The sequence below is a fragment of the Drosophila montana genome, unplaced genomic scaffold (assembly GCF_035044405.1).
Source record: "Drosophila montana isolate Dmon_TW-CO22-7 unplaced genomic scaffold, ASM3504440v1 contig_3162_1, whole genome shotgun sequence".
Lineage (NCBI taxonomy): Eukaryota > Metazoa > Arthropoda > Insecta > Diptera > Drosophilidae > Drosophila > Drosophila montana.
In genome coordinates, this window is record NW_026998039.1 from 56,443 (window position 1) to 79,710 (window position 23,268).

The 23,268-nt window shown below is 41.3% G+C and overlaps 2 protein-coding genes across 2 annotated transcripts; both read right to left on the reverse strand.

The window, feature by feature from the left end:
• Positions 1 to 11,243: 11,243 nt before the first annotated feature.
• LOC135431178 (uncharacterized) lies at positions 11,244 to 12,284 on the reverse strand. Its single transcript, XM_064686144.1, has 3 exons — positions 11,891 to 12,284; positions 11,588 to 11,713; positions 11,244 to 11,521 (listed from the first exon to the last, which is right to left on the reverse strand). The coding sequence occupies exons 1-3, from the start codon at positions 12,282 to 12,284 to the stop codon at positions 11,244 to 11,246; spliced, it is 798 nt and encodes a 265-aa protein (XP_064542214.1).
• Positions 12,285 to 20,162: 7,878 nt separating this feature from the next.
• On the reverse strand, positions 20,163 to 21,753 carry LOC135431179 (large ribosomal subunit protein mL37-like). Its single transcript, XM_064686145.1, has 4 exons — positions 21,519 to 21,753; positions 21,113 to 21,460; positions 20,700 to 20,980; positions 20,163 to 20,639 (listed from the first exon to the last, which is right to left on the reverse strand). Exons 1-4 carry the CDS (start codon positions 21,692 to 21,694, stop codon positions 20,215 to 20,217), a joined length of 1,230 nt encoding a protein of 409 aa, XP_064542215.1. The 5' UTR covers positions 21,695 to 21,753; the 3' UTR covers positions 20,163 to 20,214.
• Between the last annotated feature and the right edge of the window lie 1,515 nt (positions 21,754 to 23,268).

Below are 23,268 nucleotides of genomic sequence, written 5' to 3' on the forward strand. Positions count from 1 at the left end.
CACTTATTGGAATCTTAAATTTTTCACACAAAACGTTCCAACGCCCGGGAAAGACACGCCAGTCTACTTATATAAATAAAACAAGTAAAAGGTTCTAGTCGGGAGCTCCCGACTAGGGGATACCCTGATCCCTCTTCTTCCGACAGGCTATAGGTATAAAATGAAAAATACTTGATAAGTATATACTCTTTGAGAAGCTAAATTTCAAGTTTGGTGACTCTAGCTCATATTATTTGCCGAAATTGCTCAAAAAACTGGATTTCAATTTTTATGGATTACTGGGAAACGGGGCAAGTTATCGAATATCGGACAAACTCGATCTGCGCGGGGACTAGAAGGACCTACAGCTAAAATTTCATGGCTAGATCGACTCGGCTGTTGATGCTGATCAAGAATATATATACTTTATGGGTTCGGAGATGCTTCCTTCTGCCTGTTACATACATTTGCACAAATACATAATACCATTTTTACCCATTTTCAATGGGTTCAGGGTATAAAAATTAAATCAAGTGAACCGCCCTTAAATTATTTTGAAAAACTGTGGATAGACAACTAGACTAGACAACTTTTTCTGAAAACTATTATTTTTGAATTAATTGATTTTGTGCAAAATGTCTACGCTTAATTATGGAAAGACGCACATTCTAGTTCGAAATTAATTGACATTTTGCAAAAGAATGATAAAGTTATAGGAGATATTAAGCGATTAAGGACTGCATTTGAAGAAAAAACAATTTCATTCGATTAGATGCAACTTCAATGTCGACTGGAGTTACTTAAAGGGTATATTGAAAAGATAATGGATATTCAAGCTGACGTCAATATATTGGGCCCTAGTAACAGTGGAAAATGTCGGTCATTAAAAAAGTGGAACGTCCCAGTCAACAGTTACCCAAAATTCAGTTGCCAAAGTTCAATGGGAAGCATGCAGAATACAAAAACTATTTTGTCTTTTTGAAAGTCTAGTCAAGTCAACGATTCCATTCTGTCAAATGTCAAGAAATTAAACCATTTCATTTTCGAGTCGCTTAAGCGTCTACCTACGCGCAGGAGACAAAAATCATCAATGATTGGCGAGAGTGTTCAGTTTTGAGTCATTTCTAAGTTGCTGCCGTCGTTTTGTGCTGTCTGCTACATTGCTCAAATTCACGTTCTACCCCAAAGTGTCAGTTGCTGGATGCCAAAAAATTCCATGCACCTTTGTTGTACATGTTGTGTTGCGTCGAGAACATTTGCAGAAGGAGTTGCCTCCATAGTGTCAATGTTTTTGCTGTTTGAAACCTATTTCATTGGTTCAGATGGATGCTCTGTCTATAAGATTCGTTGACAGTTGCGGTGATCATCATTGACCCATGTCTGGGGAAACATTTTAACTATGTCAGCCGAAAATACAAAACGATGTTTCCGAAAACGTAATCACACATGGAGCAAATTGCGCTGAATGCTTGGTCGAACACGTAGTGCACCGTTTGGGGCATGGCCGTCACGTTTTTGAAAGGTTCCGTCAAACACTACTCTTAGCTTCTTTCCCAAAACTGGGTGATGTGGCATGTAGAAGGCTCGGCCCTGTTGTTTATTTATCTCGTCTGGTTTGAGAACTCGCATGTGGCCTTATCTCTCATAGTCTTGCATGAAATTTACATACCGTGTTGTTGCTCCTTTGAGGGTTTTTGCAAGGGTAGCATCCGCCATTTTTAAAAGAAACTTCAAATCTCGTTAAATCTCTTGAGTGTGTTTCACGAAGATAGTTCTCCACTTTAAAATCCTAGGGTTCTGGTGGCAGCCCAGCGTTGGTGTCCTCCCACTCTCAGAATCTTTGGGGTGAGGCATTGATGTCAACAGTAGTAAGCAGTATGGTAGCAGCTGCTATGCTCGAGATGGTAATGGCAGTGATCACCCATCCAAATACCGGCGAAATTGCAATCACATTGCCATGGCTGTCTAGCTTCTTCTCGCCCACACATAGTCAGTTCCTAATATAATGTCTATTGGAGATGTAGTGCTAAACATCATACCTGCAAGCTGAATATCATTGAAGATCTCCAGTGCAGATGCATCAATCAGGATGGAACCATAGCTTCTAGAGTGTCGTCTGATAACCGTGATTTCAAGTGAAGCTTACTAAAACCCCGTGGGGTTTCAACCCCTACCGATGCAATTCCCGAAACTAGAATTCAAGATGGAGAACGTGTGCGTTCTGATACGTAGGTTATCTCTGATCCCCTATCCAATAGTACACGCCAAGGTGTGTATGCACTGTGTGCGTTGCGTAAGTTTACCACCGCGGTAGGTAAAGTGCCTTTATTTCGCCCTTGTGACGAAATATATGCTGTTGCCCATTGCGCTCGTGCTATGTGGCTCTTTGCCACGAGCGATAGCTTTTGCCCCTGACGTCAGCAGCAGCGTTGATTAGTTGACCCTGGTTTGCAGTAGACTGTAACGATGAAACTTCTTCGTGTATTAGAGTGTGGAGCCGGTCGTGACAATGTCAACAAGAATAATTTGATCCACATTTAGCTGACAAATGACCGAGCTTTAGACAATTGAAACATAATGATTTGCCCTTGACGAAAGCGCGTCGTTGGTCAACAGACATATTGTGAAATTGCAAGCAGCGCAAAAGCAAATGTTCAGTTAAAGAACATTTCGCCTTCTTCGGCTTTTCATTGCTGTTGCATGCAGCAACTTCAGAAGTAGGACCCCTTGGCTCAATTTGATTTAGAACAAATCAAGACATGGTATTCTGACTGATCTCCACCCTTTTGAGTTTTGACTCTTGATCTATTTTTGCAAGCAGTAAATAGGTTATGCTTCATTAGCCAAAAAATATTTAAAATAATGACATTTTTGAGTTTTTCTTTGGCCATTTCTTGTAATCGCCAAAAAAATTTTATCTGCAACTTTGGCAACTAGTTCTCGTAAAAGTGTCGTATGCGTGGCATGCGTAGTTGTGGTTGTTGCCGCACTCAACGGAAACTGCGTGAAGAATTCTTGTTGTTGTTATACTAATTGGGAAATTGCTTGTTCGATTGTCAATCGTTTAGCGCTCCTTATCAACGCTCGGGTTTGTGAAGCAACATAACTTGTGCTTCAACTGTTTAAAAAGGGGCACGCATTAAAAAAATGTGGAGGGTCGAAATGTCGAGTGTGTTCAAAGCCACACCACACAGTACCTCACAGGTATGAGAGCGAAAATTTGCAATCACAAGCGTCTAGTTCCGACACAGCAACAGGCCACAGCTGTAGTAAAGTTAAAAGATACATTTGTGCACTACCAGCACGCAAGAGTACTTTTAAATTTTGGATCTCAAATCAAATTTATGTCGGAGGACTTAGCACAATGCTTCGTATACGTCGTGAAAATGCGTCATTGAAAATTTTCACAGTGGGAACCACTGCATTATTAATTTTCTCTTAATTAATTTCACAATTTTCCCGAACACATTCACACACATCCGTCTTTTATTAAGGCTGCTCAAAAACCGACTCTTCTCCTTTTTCTCAACACTGTCAATCTTGGGATGAGTAAATAGCTGAGATCATTAACAGCTAACCAGCAGCAGACTAGACCTTTCTACAGTACTATAGGGTCCGCCAAATAACTTTTTTTTTTTGAAAATGCTATAAAAAAAAACTACTGAATATTTTCTCAAATTTCTTTTTTTATTTGAAAGTACAATCCTTCCGGTTAATAATGGAAAATAATTTCATTCAAACGGCTGCCTAGGCTGGCCATGCAGTAGCCTACACGATCGGTCCAATTTTTAAGCACATTATCGATTGTGTGCAGCTGTATTTCACCAATGGCTTCACGAGTATTGTCCTTTAAAGCGTCAATTGTCTCTGGCTTGTCAGCGTAACACGTATCTTTGAGGGCACCCCACAAATAACAGTCCAACGGTGACAAATCGCAACTCCGAAGTGGCCAAACGACATCAGCTCTGTTGCTGATTGATGTTGATGGCGCTTCACGCAATCTTTCTGCCACAGCAGCAATATTCTCGGGTATACGCACTGTTTTTGGCTTTTCACGCTTTGGCTTATCGATGAGGATGCCAGTTTCTTTCACTTTTTTCACAAGATAACGAACATACGGAGCTGAAGGTGCTTCTCTTCTTCCAAATTCCGTACGTTTTCGCACACATTCTGCAACATTACCATGATTTTCAAAGTAATGTCGCAATATTTCCCAGCGTTGTTCAAGCATACGCTTGAATATGGTCGTTATACACAACCATATTCGTTCAGCGGAAGGATAAAACTAATTATCTGTCAAATCAGACATGAGCAAGTGTTACCATTCACGAAATAAGCACTAGTTGAAAAAAAAAAGTTAGATGGCGGACCCTTTAGATGTACCAGCCTGATATAACTCGGCCATCCTGACCATTTCACTTATAATGACCTTACATCTACTACTTTAAAATTTAATAATACATTTTAGATTTTACATAATATTTTATCTTTTATAGTACCATGTTGCGTATTTTAAAAATAAGTTTATTTGTTATGTCTATTTAATCCAGCTTTCGAGATAATTGAAAGCAATCAATATCTTTGAGCAAATATCTGTAATTTTTCAAAACCTTTTCTATAATATATAGGCCCTGTTTTTATACCCTGAACCCATTGAAAATGGGTAAAAAGGGTATTATGTTTTTGTGCAACTCTATGTAGAAGCATATCCGACCCCATAAAGTATATATATTCTTGATCAGCATCAACAGCCGAGTCGATTTAGCCATGTTCGTCTGTCTGTCCGTCTGTTCCAGCGTTGTATTCCCGCTGCCTGGCAGAGGGATACTTTCCCCTTGAGTGGGAGTGCCCGCGTGTGGTTGCGCTCCTCAAGAGCCCCGACAAGGATAGGAGCGATCCAGCTTATATCGGGGCATCTGCCTGTTGCCAGTGCTTGGCAAAGTGCAGGGGATCATGGTGGATCGAATGAAGGAGGTGCTTTTGGATGGAAATAGATGGCAATTTGGCTTTCGACCTGAACGCTCTGTCGAGGACGCCTGGAAGCACGTGATGACCAGCGTTGCCGCCAGCCAGGCGGTATACGTACTTGGTCTTTTCGTGGACTTTAAAGGCGCCTTTGACAACATCGATTGGAGCGCCGCGATGCGCCGCTTGATCGATGCGGGATGCAAGGAAGCTAGCTTGTGGAGAAGCTTCTTCTGTGGCAGGAAAGCCAGGATGACCAGCAGATATGCCGAATTCGAGGTGGAGGTCACACGAGGGTGTCCCCATGGATCCATCAGTGGGCCGTTCATCTGGAACACCATTATGGATGTCCTGCTCCAACGACTGGAGCCCTTGTGCACATTTAGTGCATATGCCGACGATCTGCTGGTTCTTGTCGAGGGAAGGTCGAGAGCCGAACTGGAGCGTCGAGCAGCTGAGCTGATGTCCGTCGTGGGAGCTTGGGGAGCCGAGGTCGGAGTATCGATCTCAACCAGCACGACGACAATGATGATGCTGAAGGGACGTTTTGCCGTTTCCAGGCCGCCCATGGTACGGCTTGCAGGAACAAGCCTACCATACGTCAATAAGTACCGGTACCTTGGCATCACAGTCGGTGAACGGTTGAGTTTTCAGCCGCATATCGCAGGATTGCGGGATAAACTGAATGGAGTCGTCGGAGCATTGGGTCGCGTGCTGCGGGTTGACTGGGGCTTCAGTCCCTGAGCCAGACGCACTGTCTATGCCGGACTCATGGTGCTTTGTGCACTGTTTGGTGCCTCGGTATGGTATTCCGCGGTCAGGGGAGAGTCAGGGGCCAGGAGGCGCCTCATCTCCTGCCAAAGAGTCATGCTCTTCGGATGCCTGCCGGTATGCCGAACAGTGTCCAGCGTGGCACTGCAGGTGCTTGCTGGAGCTTCACCTCTGGATTTGGTTGCCAACCAATTGACAAGCAGATTCAAAGTCAAGCGTGCCCACCCGCTGGAGGATAGTCATTGGCTGTTCGGTCTAGATGTGGCAAATCTAGATCAGAGGCAGATGAAGGCGATGCTGGACGAAGGTATGTGCTCCGAGTGGCAACGGAGGTGGGATAGTGATGAGCACGGTCGACCGACTCAGTTTATCCCGGACGCATGCTTCGTTTACAGCCGGCGAAACTTTGGATTCGGTCTCCACCCTGGATTCCTGCTGACGGGTTACGGATCCCTAAATGCATTTCTGCATCAGAGAAGTCTGAGTGCAACGCCCGCATGTCAATGCGGTGCAGAGCACGAAGACTGGCAGCACGTGCTAGTTGCTTGCCCACTCTATGCAGATCTGCGAGACCTTGACGGACTTAGTGTTAGGACGCAAGATACCCTTTGGGACTTTTCCCGGGTCCTGGAGACGCCAGAGCGGCTGCGACTTCTGGAGTTGTACTCACGAGCGGTGTTTGCTAGACGGCGGCGAGGGATGGAGTGAAGAGCAGATACACAGGGCCGACCAGTGCCGGGCTGACGTTAGCCGAAACTGGAAGTGGCATGGACTGTGTCACGAAGTCCGACCAGAGACTAGGTCTGGAAGACAAGCCCCATTTGGGGTAAGTCGACCAATGGACGACCCATCCCATGTTTGTCGTCAACAAAACTGGGGAGTAGCAATAGATACGAACAGCCGACCAAAGCTGTAATTTGGTACCACGGGATGGGCTAGTGGCCGAGGTGAGGTTGGCCCCCTTTGTGGGAGTATCATGGTGGCTGTGTGCTTGATACCCAAATGCGGGGAGAGTTTTTACTCGGCGTGGAGTTGCGTGTCAACCGGGTGCTTTACCCATAGACCAGCAGAGGTTTAGATAGACCTCGCCAATCACCAAGGGGGAATGTCATGGTCGACAAACATGCATTCAATTGGTTCCGAAGGTTCACTGTGCAAGCAGGGTTCTGGAGAGGCGCTAGTCCGACGCTTTGTTTCGGCCCGCTGTATTTTATGTCACATATGCGGCATAAACGAATACCGTGGTAGTACACCCCGGGGTGAACGCCACGTTAAATAAATTTAGACTTTCTGTCCGTCTGTCTGTCCGTTCGTCTGTCCGTCAGTCCGTATGTATGAACGTAAGGATCTCAGAACCTATAAGAGCTAGAGACTTGAAATTTTAACTGTAGGTCCTCCTAGTGCCCGCGCAGATCGAGTTTGTTTCCGATATTCGATAACTTGCCCCATTTCGAAGTAATCGATCAAAATCGATATCGAAATCCTGATTTTTGAGCAATAGATAATAAGAGATAGAGCCACCAAACTTGACATGTACCTTCCAGAAATTATATATATATCAAGTATCTTTAATTTAATATCTACCACCAACTCCCCGCTACTACCTCATGCTATAAATCCAGTAAAAACACCAATTTAGGCTGCCCACCAATATAAACCACAATTTAAATTCAATTTACTTTTTGATAATACACGAATATCCTATAGTGCAATAAGATGTAGACATTTTTATCAAGATCGGTTAAGAAACACAGAAGATATTAAATAAAGCATGTTGTTGCTGGCCTCCAGCTTGGAGCAGCAAACGCAAGTTCCAAGAATTTCTGTATACATGTACACACACACACATTCATGCGCGCCTGCTTTGAATTCTATCAACAGCACGGCGGCGGCAACTAGTGCGGTATGTGACGAGTTCGAGCCCTATCGAGGAAACTCTTTTTTTTTTTTTGCTGGAGTGGATGTTGATTTGATTCGGCAGCAAGTAATGCGGCCAGAAGCGAGTTCGAACCCTGCCAAGGGAACTTTTTTTTTTTTAATTTATCTTTATTACTACTAAAGCAAAGTTTTTGCCGTGCTATCAAAGTTTTTCACCATTACATAATCCTCAACATTATATTTATTATGATTTTTTCTATTGACATTATAATATTTTTCATTCTTGGCCTGCGCTATTGATTGATTGTGTTCTGCCTTTCTCTAATATCTTCCAAATTTCGTTCACTAACCGTATCTAACTGTCTCGCCTCCTCTAACTTTTCCATTAATCCATCACTAACCTCTCCTTTCTGCGCTAATCCAAATAACATTGTACTAGACAACTGTTTGGTGCTACAAAGCTGAGTATTTTTCAATGTATACTTAACTTTTTCAATAATCCTATCCGAATGTTGTCCACTTTCAGGTTCAGTTAGCTTTGCTATCATGGGGCCTAAACTTTTGATTATGCATTCCACTTACTTATTCGCTTGCAGAGAACCCGTTGCAAATATTTTATATTTCACATTTGCTTGCCATAAAAATAAAACAGCTCCCCTGATCAGATATTATGCGGCTTGCTCTATGATCGAAAATGTTACGTAACCGCTTGTTTCTCTTTGGGCCGCACCGGCTGGCTCATCGGTTCTCTGGGTGTAGTCCCATCCCTGGCCCGCAGTCCACACAATCGATATCAACAAGCTACAATTTCTGTAGCAAATCAGACCTACAGAACACTATCCAAAACGAACTACATAATCGATAAACATAAACGATAAACAGCTGGAACTTCTAACAAATGAACAACATAAACAGCTGCGACAACGAGAATTGTAAAACCCCTCCCCCCATCAATGGATAATTAGCAGGACATTGCTTTCCTTCAGTATGTGCGCATAAGTGGTTGCATTTCTTATAGTTATTAACAATCAATATCTCTTATTTCACTTGACATAACAGAATATCTTGACTCTGCTATTTATGATTACGTGTAGGCTGAAATTTCTCTCACTTATAGCTTATTTTATTACCTTTTTACAGGACATCTCCAACGTTCTTTATATAATGTCATGCTAATGGACATCTCTCTCACTTCAACAGGTGCGTATAATTATTTGCACCATCGTATAGTTATAAAAATGGATATTAAATTCTAAACTTTCATTTTTTTACAGAATTCTTTTTTTTAACAACATTGAACTGTACGGGTGACGAAGGTACGGCCAAAGATCATTGCCAGTCGCCGCGAAAAAGGAAACGAGGCAATAATAAAGTAATCGTTGCACCAATGGGAACAAGGTACCCACGCAAATAAACCTATAATTGGGTATGCCCCGATAATCAGTCGTGGAGCAGGTACCTTACCCTACCTAAAGAGCTCTTTGGCAGGCGGTAAGGGGCGATAGAAAGGGTACTTCAAAGTATGTATATATGTGTGTATTGTTCGTGCAAGTACGAAATTTTAAACTATTATATTTAGTAGGCAGATGCAATAACATTTGGATTGTTCACTCGCTGTTCGCACTCCAGGAAGTTTTTCTTAAGAGAAAAATACATATATATTTAACCAAAAAACTAAATTTAATAACTGTAAAAATCTGCTCTCTTTTAGGGACCTCGAATATGTGTCTGCGTCTGACTCTGCCTGTTACTAGGGGCGAGGAAGGACGAAATGGAACAGACTCTCTCGGGTGGTGTGGGCGTGGTCTCGCCGGTGGCCGCTTCTTGGCCTATCCTTAGCAATAGTGCCGGTGATAAGTGCGCCGTTGGGTCGGAACCTGGCCTTGGTGACCTGCTGTCCTCCCTGGTTCGAGAGCTTCTTGGACTTCCTGAGGTCTTCCGCGGGGATACTTCGTTGCCGGAACCGTCTGTCGTTTTCTTTTATTTGTCAGCTTGGTTTTTATTTATGTGTTTCGTGTCGCATGTATGTTTAAAGCTTAAATTTCTGTACCTCGGCACAAATAATTTTACACGGGGAATTTATTTTGTTATTGTAGTTTAATTTTGAGGCTGGGCTGAGCACTAAATATACTAATAAATATTTGGTGCACGAAACGAAGTTGTTTTTTTAATGTTCCACCACCCGATTATCCTTCGTGTGTATTATATATATACGATAAAAGTCGTATTATTTTGGTGAACTTATCCAGACGTTTTTTAGCAGGTCTCGACAGATATAAAAATTATAGCCTTAATTTTCGTTTCGATTGGCCGGAAACTATAAAACGCTGCGGTTAACTTAAAATCGACCCCCTGCTGTACATTTGGGTAGCAACATCATAAGTGCCGAAATTCGGCACACGAATACATTTAACGGTGGTTACCATTGCTGCCCATATGCACATCTGCAGGCCAAGGGCATTTCCAAGGGCATGCGATCTTCTCTCCTTCTAATCTCTTTAGTAGCAAATCAAGTGGCCAATAGCAATCGCCCCTTTTCGTTCCCCTTTCGGCGCCGTGGATTGCAAGTCGGGCGTTGCCACCCTTGCGAAATTTGGGGCGCTCTAAGGTGCTAGGGCCCTCCCCATGCAACATCACCCAAGGATTCCCAACGACGCAATGTCGCTAACGGAAGCAATGGGTTCGAAGTCTGATTTTGTCTGTCTGGACCCAACCTGGCCTGCCTACCCCTTTCCTTAACCTAACGTGAGGCACACCACGACCTTGGTCTACACACGTATATCCTTTGCATGAAACACTCCTAGGGGCTTCCCTTGCGGTCCTCTAGCAAATACGAGTTATTTCCTACTCGACGCACTACTCAGGCCTTTAAGAATTTCCTAGCAAATTTGGCGTTAAAAGCCTTCCCAAAATCGCTTGCGTCTTCTTGGACTCTTCCGCCTGGAACACTCGGGCTCGAGCGTTATACTGCCGACGACTTCTTTCGTTAGCCTGGTGTGGCTGGCTAATAAGGTGTATTTTGTCTGCTGGGTGCAAATGAGAAATCTCATGATCACCCGGAGACCCCAACCTACGAGCCAATTTGTAACTTTCCCTGTTTATGGCATTGCGTAAAAAAACTTCTATTTCTGGAAGGCAGAGATCCCACTCGCAGTGATCTTGCTCCACATACGCCCTGATTGCCGACAACACGGCACGATTAACTCGCTCGCTTGCATTGCCCTGTGGCGTGTAGACTGCAGTGCGCATATGCGAAATGCCAAAAACTGCGATCATGGTTTGGAAAGTAGAATAACCTCGGATATTCCATATAAACATCGCTGACCAAAAAGTCCACTACTTTAAGAGCCGTAGCCTTTCGCATCGTTTTTAAAAACGTGGTTTTTGAAAAATGGTCGACTACCACGAAGATCCAAGCGTGCCCCTGCTTCGAACGTGGATATTTTCCCAGAAAGTCGATATACAGTTTTTGGAATGGTGACTCGGTCACTACCTTTTTTCCCAGACCCACTTGCATGAGGAGGTTCGGTGCCTTGATTTCCTTGCATGTCACGCACTGTCTTTCCCAATCCCTTACCTGCCTAGCCATGCCGGGCCAGCAAAACTGCCGACGCAGGGTCTCCAGTGTTTTCACGACACCCCCACAACCTTCAGGTTTGGCAGTTTGTCCTGATTAAGACGTACTTGTTCGAGCAACACCTGATATTCCGCTGACTCGAACTCGGGGGTCTCAAATTCGAGAAGATCTTCTGGAACCTTGCCCACTGCTTCGACACTACGCAATAGAGCCTGTCTTTACGGTACTCGATGGTAAAGTCGTAGCCTTGCAGCTGCAACGACCAACGAGCTAATCTCCCGTTTAGGTCCTTCATGGACATCAACCATTTTAAGCTGGCGTGGGCAGTGATGCATGTAAAAGGGATTCTATCTATAAACAAAATTTGGATTAGTTCAGTCCGATTGAGAGGTTCGCTTCCCTTAAGCATTTGCCTACTTGTCGCAGATATCTTCAGTGCGTCTGAAAATCTGGAAATAACTAGTAAGTCGTCCAAATACACAAAGACGTTGGATCGTAGCTCGGTGGGAATCACCTTGTCCATCAGACGAACCAGACGTTGGCCTGTATTGCATAGACCAAATGGCATGACTCAAAACTGGTATAAGGGCCTACCTGGTACGATAAATGCGGTATAGGGCTTGCTTTTGTCGTCGAGTTCGACTTGCCAATACGCGAACTTCAGATTCACACTGGAGATTTAATAGGTCTGGTCTTTCCTAGATAGGATGCCTTCTATACAGGGTTGTGGATACGCGTCTTTCACTGTCAGATTGTTGACCTTGCGTGCATCGAGGCAAAAACGGGTTTTACCCGGCGTTCGCACTACTGTTGTGCGGTTACTCCATGGGCTGTTGCACTCTTCTATAACGCCCAAACTCAACAATTTGTCCACTTCATCATCCACTACTTTCTGCATCGATGGCGATAACGGGTAGGACCTATCTTTGAATGGTTGGGCACCTTCCACTAAGTCGATGGTGTTCTTCTCTAAGTCTGTCGTTCCTAATCCGCTACGTTCAAAAGACAAAAACGCCCGCTGGAGCGCCTCCAACTCTATCCTTTCTTCCCTAGACAACTCCCATGAATCCGGCTCACTTGCGAGTTCTTCCTCTTCTTCCGCATAGTGCGTCATCGACAAGTCGATTAGCTTCTCGGGGCCCACAATGAAATCAATCCCAAAATAGGCTCGATGTTTCAGGTAGGGGCAGATAAAATGATTTTTTTGTTGTTCCCTGTACGAGATTGGGAGTTCTACCCTACCTATAATTGATTTATCCTCTCCTCAAGCGGTTGTGACTACTGAAACGTAAGGTTGTACCGTAACCCTTAATTCCTCGACCAACCCTCGACATCCTTTTCCCAGCAGGCTGACGGAGGCTCCTGTGTCTTACAACCCTCTCATTTTGATCCTAGCGACCTCCGCTTCGGCGAATACGCGTGGCTCTAGCGGAAACGCGCACTAGCCTTCTAGAAGCTATATGTCAAGTTTGGCGACTCTAGCTCTTATTATTAACCAAAATAGCGCAAAAAACAGGATTTCGAGATCGATTTTTATCGATTACTTGAAAACGGGGCAAGTTATCGAATATCGGAAACAAACTCGATCTGCGCGTGGACCTGTAGCTAGAATTTCAAGTCTCTATCTCTTATAGGTTCTGAGATCCTTGCGCTCATACATACGGACGGACGGACGGACGGACGGACGGACGGACGAACGGACGGACAGATGGACGGACATTACTAGATCGACTTGGCTATTGATGGTGATTAAGAATATATATACTTTATAGGGTCGGAGATGCTTCCTTCTGCCTGCTACATACATTTGCACAAATACATAATACCCTTTTTACCAATTTTCAATGGATTCATGGTATAATGAGTTATAAATAAATAAACATCGACCACACAAATAACTCACAAAAATAATTTTTATATATTTTTTAAAATCAATTACATATACTTTGGGGAAGAGAAGACAAATCCTAATTCATGCTTACTTCTCTACTCATAATCTGGACAGTGAATACTTAAGCATTCGTCAAATGCTTAGTACGTCAGTCTGACTGACGAAAGGCATTCAAGGACCGCTATATTGAAGTCTGTTTGGCTTCTGTCAGACTTCTAGGCACCCTTGGGGCATGCTGTGTTACAGGTGCGGCGCAGGATCTAATCTATAGCTGGCTCCGAAGCTCATATAACTACGGCCAGCACAAACCAAACGTAAACACAGAGTGAGACAAAACAAATAGTAAAAATTAAACAAACTCTAACAAAACCTACCCTAATATCACATTTTATGACAGGTTATTTTGTCATGGCGGCTACCACCAGGCTATGATGGAAAGTCGCAAAAGCTTCATCATTATATTATATTATATTAAGAAAACTCCTTATGTTAATGGACAGCATGTAAGATCCGCCTCCGTCGCTCTTCTGGCCATTCTTGGGGTATGCTGGGTGAAGAAGAGGTGCAGGCTCGATTCTACATCGTCCTGGGTCACCTGTCTCCGAAGCTCTTATAACTACGGTCAGCACACATCCAACATTAACACAAAATGAGACAAACAAACTAATAAATGAATAAATAACATCTGACAAAACTACCCGAATATCACATTTTTATCACAAGATGCCTTTGTCATTGCGGCTACCACCAGGCTACGATGAACGGTCGAAAGCGTTTCGCCAACATGCGAACGTGACTTACCGCCATCAAACACGACAAGAAAAACGTCTCATACTCATGGATAATCTGATGATATCTGCCTCCGTCGTGCTTCTCGGATTCCACTACACGCTGTGCGATTATGGGCCACCTACTCGTGCCACATAAGACATCAGCGGATTGGATCCTAAAGCCAAGGGAAACTCTGTCCCTGCATTGATATTTTATTTACTTTTTTGATTTCCGCCCCGACTTCAAAGAAGCCGGGTACTTCTTCAATTTGAGCGCCATATTGTTACTACTTTTTTCTTTTTGGGCCGCGCCGTCTGGCTCATCGGTTCTCTGGGTGTACTCCCATCCCTGGCCCACAGTCCGCACTATCGATATCAACAAGCTACAATTTCTGTAGAAAATCAGACCTACACAACAATATCCAAAACGAACTTCATAATCGATAAACATTAAACAGCTGGAACTTCTAACAAATAAACAACAACATAAATAGCTGTGACAATGGATAATTAGCAGGACATTGCTTTACTTCAGTATGTGCGCATAAGTGGTTGCATTTCTTATAGTTATTAACAATGAATATCTCTTATTTCACCTGTCATTACAGGATATCTTTACTCTGCCATTTATGATTCCGTGTAGGCTGACATTTCTCTCACTTTAACAGATGCGTATAATTATTTGCATCATCTTATAATTATTGACTATTGATCTTATAGCTTATTTTATTATCTTTTTACATGACATCTCGAACCTTCTTTATATAATGTCATGCTAATGTACATCTCTCTCACTTCAACAGGTGCGTATAATTATGTGCACCATCGTATAGTTATAACAATGGACAATAATTACTAAAAGTTCATTTTTTTACAGAATTCATTTTTTTTAACAACATTGAACTGAACGGGTGACGAAGGTACGGCCAAAGGTTATTGCCAGTCGCCGCGAAAAAATGAAAGGAGGCAATTTTAAGGTAATCGTTGCTCCAGTGGGAACAAGGTACCCACGCAAATAATCCTATAATTGGGTATGCCACGATAATCAGTCATGAACCAGGTATGTGATATATTAAATATCTTAACTCCACCTTACCCTGCCTAAAGAGCTCTTTGGGGGGCGGTAAGGTAACATCCTAAAGCGCTTGCATTAAAATGCAGCTCAATGTCATCCTTATAGTCATAAATTGATAACACCGGCGCTTCTTACAGTTTTTGTTTCAAGTACCAAAAACAATTTAGCTCTTTTAGCTCTTTTACTTCGAATTTAAATGCTCTATCATTTCTTAGTAAATCATACATTGGTTTCTCGATTATAGAACAAAGTCTAAGAAAACTTTGTACCGCTTGAGTTTCATCCGGAATGGGAAAGTTCTTTACCGCCTCCAGCCCTTTATCGTTACTTTCTTGCTATCATAATGTCGTCCATATATACAACGACTTTATTATCTCAAATCATATCTAAAAATATACTCTTGATAAATCTTTAAAATACTTGAGAACATTTTTTTGATCCCATTGGCATCCTTAAAAACTCAAATTGTCCCAAACGAGTTACATTATGGATTCCTTGTTAACAAAAGCATGAAAATATCCATTTTTTTAATCTAGCTTGGTAAATACCGTTTTCTCCACGAGTCTGTTCAACAAATCATCTATTTCGGCAGTGGAAAGTTATCTTTAATCAATTCTTTATTTAATCTTCTAAAATCTATGCACATTCTTAAATCTCCAGTTTTTTTCTTAACTAACACAATCGATTATGCATATTCAGAACTGCTGGGCTGAATGGTACAAGCCCTCAAATATTCCTCTAATATTTCTTGCAATTTCCTTTTTCCGGGTATGACAATCGCCATGGCGAACAATTAAATACTTTCGCTTTGTCCACTGTTATTTTTATTTCTCATTTAACCTAAGGCCCATCTGGTCTTCTCGCCCTTCCTTTTACATAAGTCGCTTCGAGGAACTGTATGAACTTTTCCGTATCATTATGTTTTACTTGTAGTCCAATGTTATATACCCTTTCTATTGTGTCTGTGTCTAAAATGGTACTAAAAAGTTTTTCGACACTGTTAGGATGAATTGTGTCAAATAGCCATTTAAATCGAGTCCAAAAGTAATGGGCTTATTCTTTGAGATTGCAACCTTTGGTTCTTAGCTTTAGAACGCCGACTTGAAAAGGATTTCGTACTACGAAATATGTACAACGATTTTATGGTTGAATCTCGTGACCTTGGACATATGACAACGCTTACATCAACTCCTCCAGAACTGCATTATTACATTTCCCATCAATGCGTCCTGTGTGACCACACATTCGGGCTAGTTTTCGATGCGTCAAGAAAAACGTCAACGTCAATCTCACAAAACAAGACTTTGATGGTAGGTTCAACTATTAAAAGGGTGGTATATTTAACCCATGCACGATTTCGGTTGCATAAGTATGCTTTGACAGCCGACATCTCAAAATGCTAAGGAGGATCGGAATTGTCAGGTGATGGTGTGGATTCAATATAACTCAGAAAGTTTATATTTTCATGGGCGATTTACCAGCTGATCGACTTTGAAGCGCAGATTTCTGTGGCCCATTATGTGAGCCTTAAGATTCAAGGGGGATCCCTAATCAAAACTTAAGTAGATGTGTTTGTTTGTTTTGTGTCTAAGGTGGTTCACCTGGATCTTGTTGCATATTTTTCCCCTGACTGTTTCCTGTCTGTATTTAAAATCGGCAGACGGGGTCTCAGAAGGTGTACAACAATAACGCAACCAACTTCGTGGGAGCAGCGAACGTCCTGAAGCATCTCCAGGTAGCTTACACCGGGCAGAAGCATCGATTACAGGCATACGCCGCTGGGTGAGGCGTCGAATGGATATTCATTCCACCGAGGGCGATCCATTTCGAAGGGCCTACCAAGCATCGTCTGGTACAAGGAACTGGCAACGCCAGACTAACACACGCACATGGTAGAAGTCGAGACGCTACTCAACTCGCGCCTTATTGCTTCCCCAGGCAACGACCCCAACGACGGGGAGGCCCTGACACCAAGCCACGTGCTATTCGGCCAGCCTCTTTTTTCGCTGCCGCGCGTATCTGGTCTAGACGAAACCAACAGCACGGCGAGCTTCGCGAATTTAAAACGGTTTTGGCGGTCTTGGTCCAGTGACTACCCGTATTAAATGAAACAATTTCATTCTTCTGCTCTCATCTCGCTATCAGTTTTCAGCTACCGCTACGGCTACGCAGAGCACATCATTTCATTTTTATGCCCTGAACCCAATAAAAATGGATAATCAGGGTATATTATATTTGTGCAAATGTATGTAACAGGCAGAAGGAAGCATCTCCGACCCCATAAAGTATATATATTCTTGATCAGCATCAATAGCCGAGTCGATCAAGCCATGTCCGTCTGTCTGTCTGTCCGTCTGTCCGTCAATCCGTTAGTCCGTCCGTATGTATGAACGCAAGGATATCAGAACCTATAAGAACTAGAGACTTGAAATTTTTTTTTAGCTGAAGGTCCTCCTAATGCCCGCGCAGATCGAGTTTGTTTCCGATATTCGATAACTTGTCCCGTTTCCAAGTAATCGATAAAAATCGATATCGAAATCTTGTTTTTTGAGCAATTTCGGCAAATAATAAGAGCTAGAGTCACCAAACTTGACATATAGCTTCCAGAATAGTATATATATATCAAGTATCTTTCATTTTATACCCATCTCCACCTCCCCGCTACCACCGCAAAGCTATAAATCAAGTCAATCATCCAACTTGTATTGCCCATCAATTTAAGCCACGATTTATATGCAATTGCATTTTTGAGAATACACAAATATTCTTTATAAGTAATATTCTACAATAAGATGTACTGTCGAAAATTTCATTACGATCGGTTAAGAAACACAAAAGCTATGTCGCACGTGTTAGCAGCATAGCTGCTGCGCACATTCATGCGCGTCTTCTTTGAATTCTATCAACAGCATTACAATTGCGATTGTATTGTTTTCTGTGCTGCTATTTGAATTCGTTTTTTTCACATTAAGACTTAATTGTTGGTGTGGCTATTGAGTAGAGGCGGCGGAAAGTAGCGTGATGATCAGTTATACGAGTTCGAACCCTGCCGTCACAAAGGGTATAAATCAAATTGACAAACCCAACTTGTATTGTCCACCAATTTAAGCTACAATTTTAATGCAATTGACTTTTTGAGAATACACAAATATTCCAAAGCGCTACTCTAGAAAACTTCATTAAGATCGATTAAAGAGACCAACAAAAGCTATGTGTATTAGACAGCTGCGCAATTGTTCTTAGCAGCAGCTGTGCAAATACATTCATGCGCGTCTTCTTTCAATTCTATCAACAGCATTGCAGTTGCGATTGTATTGTTTTCTGTGCTGGCTATTTCACTTGGTATTTTTCTCGTCAAGGCTTAATTATTGGTGTGGCTATTGAGTACAGGAGGCGGAAAGTAGCGCGGTCAGTTACGAGTTCGAACTTCTTCTTCTTCTTATGCTCCTCATATATACGCAAAATCCTATTAAGATCGGACAACTATATCATATAGCTGCCATAGGAACGATCAGTCGAAAATTAAGTTGTTGTATGGAAAACTTTTTTATTTTTCAAGACATCTTAACCATACTCGGTTAATTAACTATTTTCCCTGTGCATCATAGCTACGGGCAAAGCACTATTAGAATTATGAAAATTATAAATCTTCGGCGTGCCGAAGATAGCCCTTCCTTCTCGTTTTTTTTTTGCTGGTGTGTAATAAAGCAAACGACCGCGTAGCGCGTGCTGCATTTGATGTGTATATAAAAATAATAGGGTTCAGGGTATTCTCTAGTCGGGAGCTCCCGGCTAGAACCTCTTACTTGTTTGCTATTCCTATTGTTATAGCCAATGACGCGACAAAGCTACAAGCAGAGCACAGCAAATGCTTTTTAATTGTTCGGCTCTGGCTCTGCTACGGCTCTGTTCAAAGAGAAAGCGATAGTGAGAGCATAGCAATATTTTTGTAGCTCTTGCTGCTATGGAGTAGTAAATGCGAACGCTGAAGAATACCCCCACTGTCAACTTGCAGAGTGCAGCAACGTTGTGTTACACACAAACACGTAAATTAAAAGTAGCTCTTAATTTATCTAAAGAGCTCTCTCATTCGTTGCTCTTTTCGTTTGCTTATATGTATTTAGCAGCGACAATTTGATTAAGCCTCTCCCGTGATCTGTTTTTAAGCATCAATTGTTTTTGAGCTCTGGCAGTGGTTAGATGTAATAAATTAAAAAGCACAGAAATGTTTTTCGATTTATTTGCTATTTAAGACATCGGCAATGAGGAAAAAACCCAAGAAAAAACCATAATTTAAATTGGTCAAATAATTGGAAATTTGGATTTTTACGGGAAATACCTTACGGAATTTACACTGCTAACATATAGAGCAGGGTAATGCGCCCCTTCTTGCCACCACATGCATACAGTTCGTGTTTATTGAAGGGTTACTAGTCGCCTGGACCAGCCTAAGTTTATTCCGACAGGCCGAGGAACTTCTCGGGGTTCCGCGAGAACACGCGCCGTCGCGGTCATCGACGAGAAGGAAGATGGGGCCATAGCACCTGAGGAATGATCTGCGGACACTTTGGAGAGAAATCACCCCTTCCCTTGCTGTACAAACTCCTACAAACATCTTGATAGGAGACAGGTTATGGCAAATCAAAAGAGCCCCACTTGCTCCGGGTAGCAGCAAATCGTTTGAGACAAGTCACAGTCTAAAGTAATGAGGGTCCGAAATGAGAACAGGGTGTAAGGGTCACTTGCTATCTCTTTCACATTAAGGTTGTAGTATGTTTCTATGCGAACTAGTCTCTAAGTTTTAAAGTTATCGTCATATAACTTTGCAGAAGCTTCTCTTTCTATTGCACGCAGTACATATGTCGGAACCGTCTAGATCGGACCACTATATCATATAGCTGCCATAAAGAACAATCGGTCGAAAAGTAGGTTCTAGTATGAAAAGCTTTTTAGTTTATCAAACTCGGCATTTATTAGTTTTACTATGGTCCTCTTATATAAGCAAAATCCTATCAACATTGGACCACTATATCATATAGCTTCCATAGGAACGATCGGTCGAAAATTAAGTTAAATAAAAATCTTTTTGTTTTTTAAGATATCTTAACCTTGCTCGGCATTAACTATTTTCCCTATGCTTCTCAGGTACGGGCAAAGCACTATGAGCATCACGAAAAGGTTGGGTCTGCAAGGGTATTAAATATTCGGCGTGCCGAAGATAGCCCTTCTTTCTTGATTAAATAAGACACGACCACATTATATAATAACAAAACGATATTTATGTTTGAAAGGAAGTTTAGGTTTATACTTAAAAGTTATGATAAAACGCATTTAATATATAAAAAGGTTCGCTGTTGTACCCCTCTATGTGTGGTCTTCCAGATTTATAACAACATTCCGCAAACAATTCTACACTCTGTCGATGGAACCAATAGTTTTTTGTTGTGCTGTTAGAGTTTAGATTAAGAGTGTTAAGTTGGAACACCCCAAAATGAAAGACTCTTCCGTCCGTCTGAACGCATTGTACAACAATTGGTTTCTGAAGATCCCCTTTGGCAGAACCACCATACAACTGTTTAGCGCGGGCTACAGCTGCAATAAAAGCCTTCAGCATAGTACGTCCATAAAATTGACTTTTTGTTACATCAGCACCGTGTACGTTATTCACAATTGTTTTATCAAAAAACGTTATAATTGTATGTGGATGGGAGCAGCTTATTTCAGTGCGAATTGCTAAAATTTGAAGTATAATATTATTTTATAGTTTTCAACATAACCGAAAAGTTAACTTACGATAGAAATTATTTTCCGTGTATATGTGCTGCTTTTGCATTGAAACTGTGCATTTGACCGGATACAAATCTGGTAATTCCCCATTAAATTTACCCTTGACAGCATTCAAAGCACGGGAAGAGCTTATTAATTTATCTCCAGTAATTGTAAATGCGAGTAAATCACTGTCCTTAGATAATGAAGTTTGAAATGTGACATAATCAGTAAGCTTCCGACTCAAAGTCGCAGAGCGGCCACATAATTTCTCGATTTCAAACATAAGCTTGTTTATTACGAGGCGACTGAAAAATAAATATCATTATTAAAATAAAAACAGACACTAATACAGTACACGAAAAATTTAAGTATTTCGGCATATTTTAATACCATTGTAGAGGGTATATTTATTTATCTCCAAATATTGCTAAACATACTTGCGTCTTTCGTGGGAGACTCCATAAAGGCGCGGTAAAATATATGCTGGTCGATCAATTAGTCGTCTCTTTGGCAATTTTACTTGTTGCGCGTCCAGCAAATGGGATGAAAATATAGCATTTTGAACATTTCGATCAACGGCCTTTGAATACTGTCCACTTAATATAGCATCCTCTATTTTTTGTGGAAAACTATTTATTTCAATCGTATTAGTCAGCACTTGGGCTTGCGGCAATCCACCAAGTAGCACACTGTTATCCCCAAAGAGATGGCACGCGGTTGAATGCCAGTTTGGATGAGATTGGTCTTCAGAAATCGGCTTCCGAGCTGCTCCAACAATGTCAACACTGCACGTTCAAACATGGTAAATTAAAATTGTTAATTGATTAAATTGACTATTCTTACGACTGGATCTCTATTGGTGGATTCAACACTTCCTCCGGGGTTTTTAGTTGAATTCCCGTTTTCAGAAGCTCAGCGGCAGCACCTGTCTCCTTCGGCACACGCCTTCCTTGAACCTGCCAGTGTTTCTTAAAATGCCATCCAATATGTTGTGCATATAATTTATTTGTAAGACGCATTTCAATTTTTTTATTTCTAAATATACAAGTTTCACAGCGTAGGGTTATGAAATTATATCAGCTGATTTTATCAATAAAAATTTACTGATTCTATCGATAGGCTTTCCACAAAAAATTATTCTGCAATCGAATGTTATTAATATTTTTCTTTCATATGGCGTTTCTACTCTAGATGCATACACTTCTACATCCAATCGACTGCTGTTTGTTTACCCGTTCATTGAATACATTGCAAAAATAGACAGGTTAAAGTCTGGACTAATTTCAAATGTCTGCGTTCGCCAATTCTAACACCCTAGCCATTTTAATATGTTTTGAACTAATAGGCACTGTTCATAGTTGTGGATGCAAACGCAGTGCTAGTACAAAAAAATTATTACATTAAGCTTAAAGTTATATTTACAATATATGCAATTTGTTACATCGAAATAAGTTTTCTTTATGTTATTTAAAAATTACACCAACATGCATTCAAATCCGAAAATATTTGTTTTTAATAATCTAATGAAAGGAACACCCATCATATTTTTAAAAAGGACTCATTTTTTTCAAACTACGGTCACACTTATTGATACAGTCTGGCATCTTTGCTGCAATTGTAATTTAATATTGTTTGTTTTTAATACTGGGTCGTCGCAACAGATTTAAAGAAGTATGTACATATATTGTAAGTTGTCCCTCAATCAAATTTTGATACATTGATACGAATTGCATTCAATATAATATATATAGGTACATATATGTATGAGACACAAAAATGAAGTGTGTGCTTAGGCTATTCTTAAAAAAAACGCTTAAAAGTCTTGTAACTTATGTATAATATGTTTATGTACATATCGTTATACCACTAATATAAGAACATCGATATGTTCTACGGGTAGAGCTACATGTGTGTATGCTTATGCATTGGATTTTATTAAAAAGTAACTTACTGAGGACAACTTGAGTTTAAAAAAAACTACAGTCGAATCTAGGTAAAAGCATGTATTACAATGTCTGTTCTATGGGATACAGTTTTTAACATCATTAGTAAACCGAGTATTTTAGTTTTGTGCAGAAAAAAAATAAGTAACCTCAATTGGACTTAAACCCGTTACCGACCGAACTACTTGCTAATGTTTCTATTCGACAGCCATATAAATAAATAATTTGTTTTTAATAACAATATAACACAAATTTAAATAGCAGAACACAGCACAGGATTTAGTAAAATCACAACTGCAATGCTGTTTATAGAATTCAATAAAGACGCACATCTGGAATGTACGTTTGTACATGTTCACACAAATTCTTGCAGCTTGCGCTAGCTGACACAAACACTTGGCTTGTCAATATCAGTATAAGCATACGGCTTCTTGGTATCTTCTTTATTTCTTAACCAATCTGGATGAACATTTTTGGAGTTTTCATATTTCTCTAAAAGACAGTTGCATTAAAATTGGTGGGTAGTTCCAATACATATGTATATTTATTCTATTCTGGAAGCTACTTGTCAAATTGGGGGACATTTGCTCAAATAACAGGATTTCGATATCGATTGCTTAGAAACGGGACAAGTATTCGGAAACGGGAAA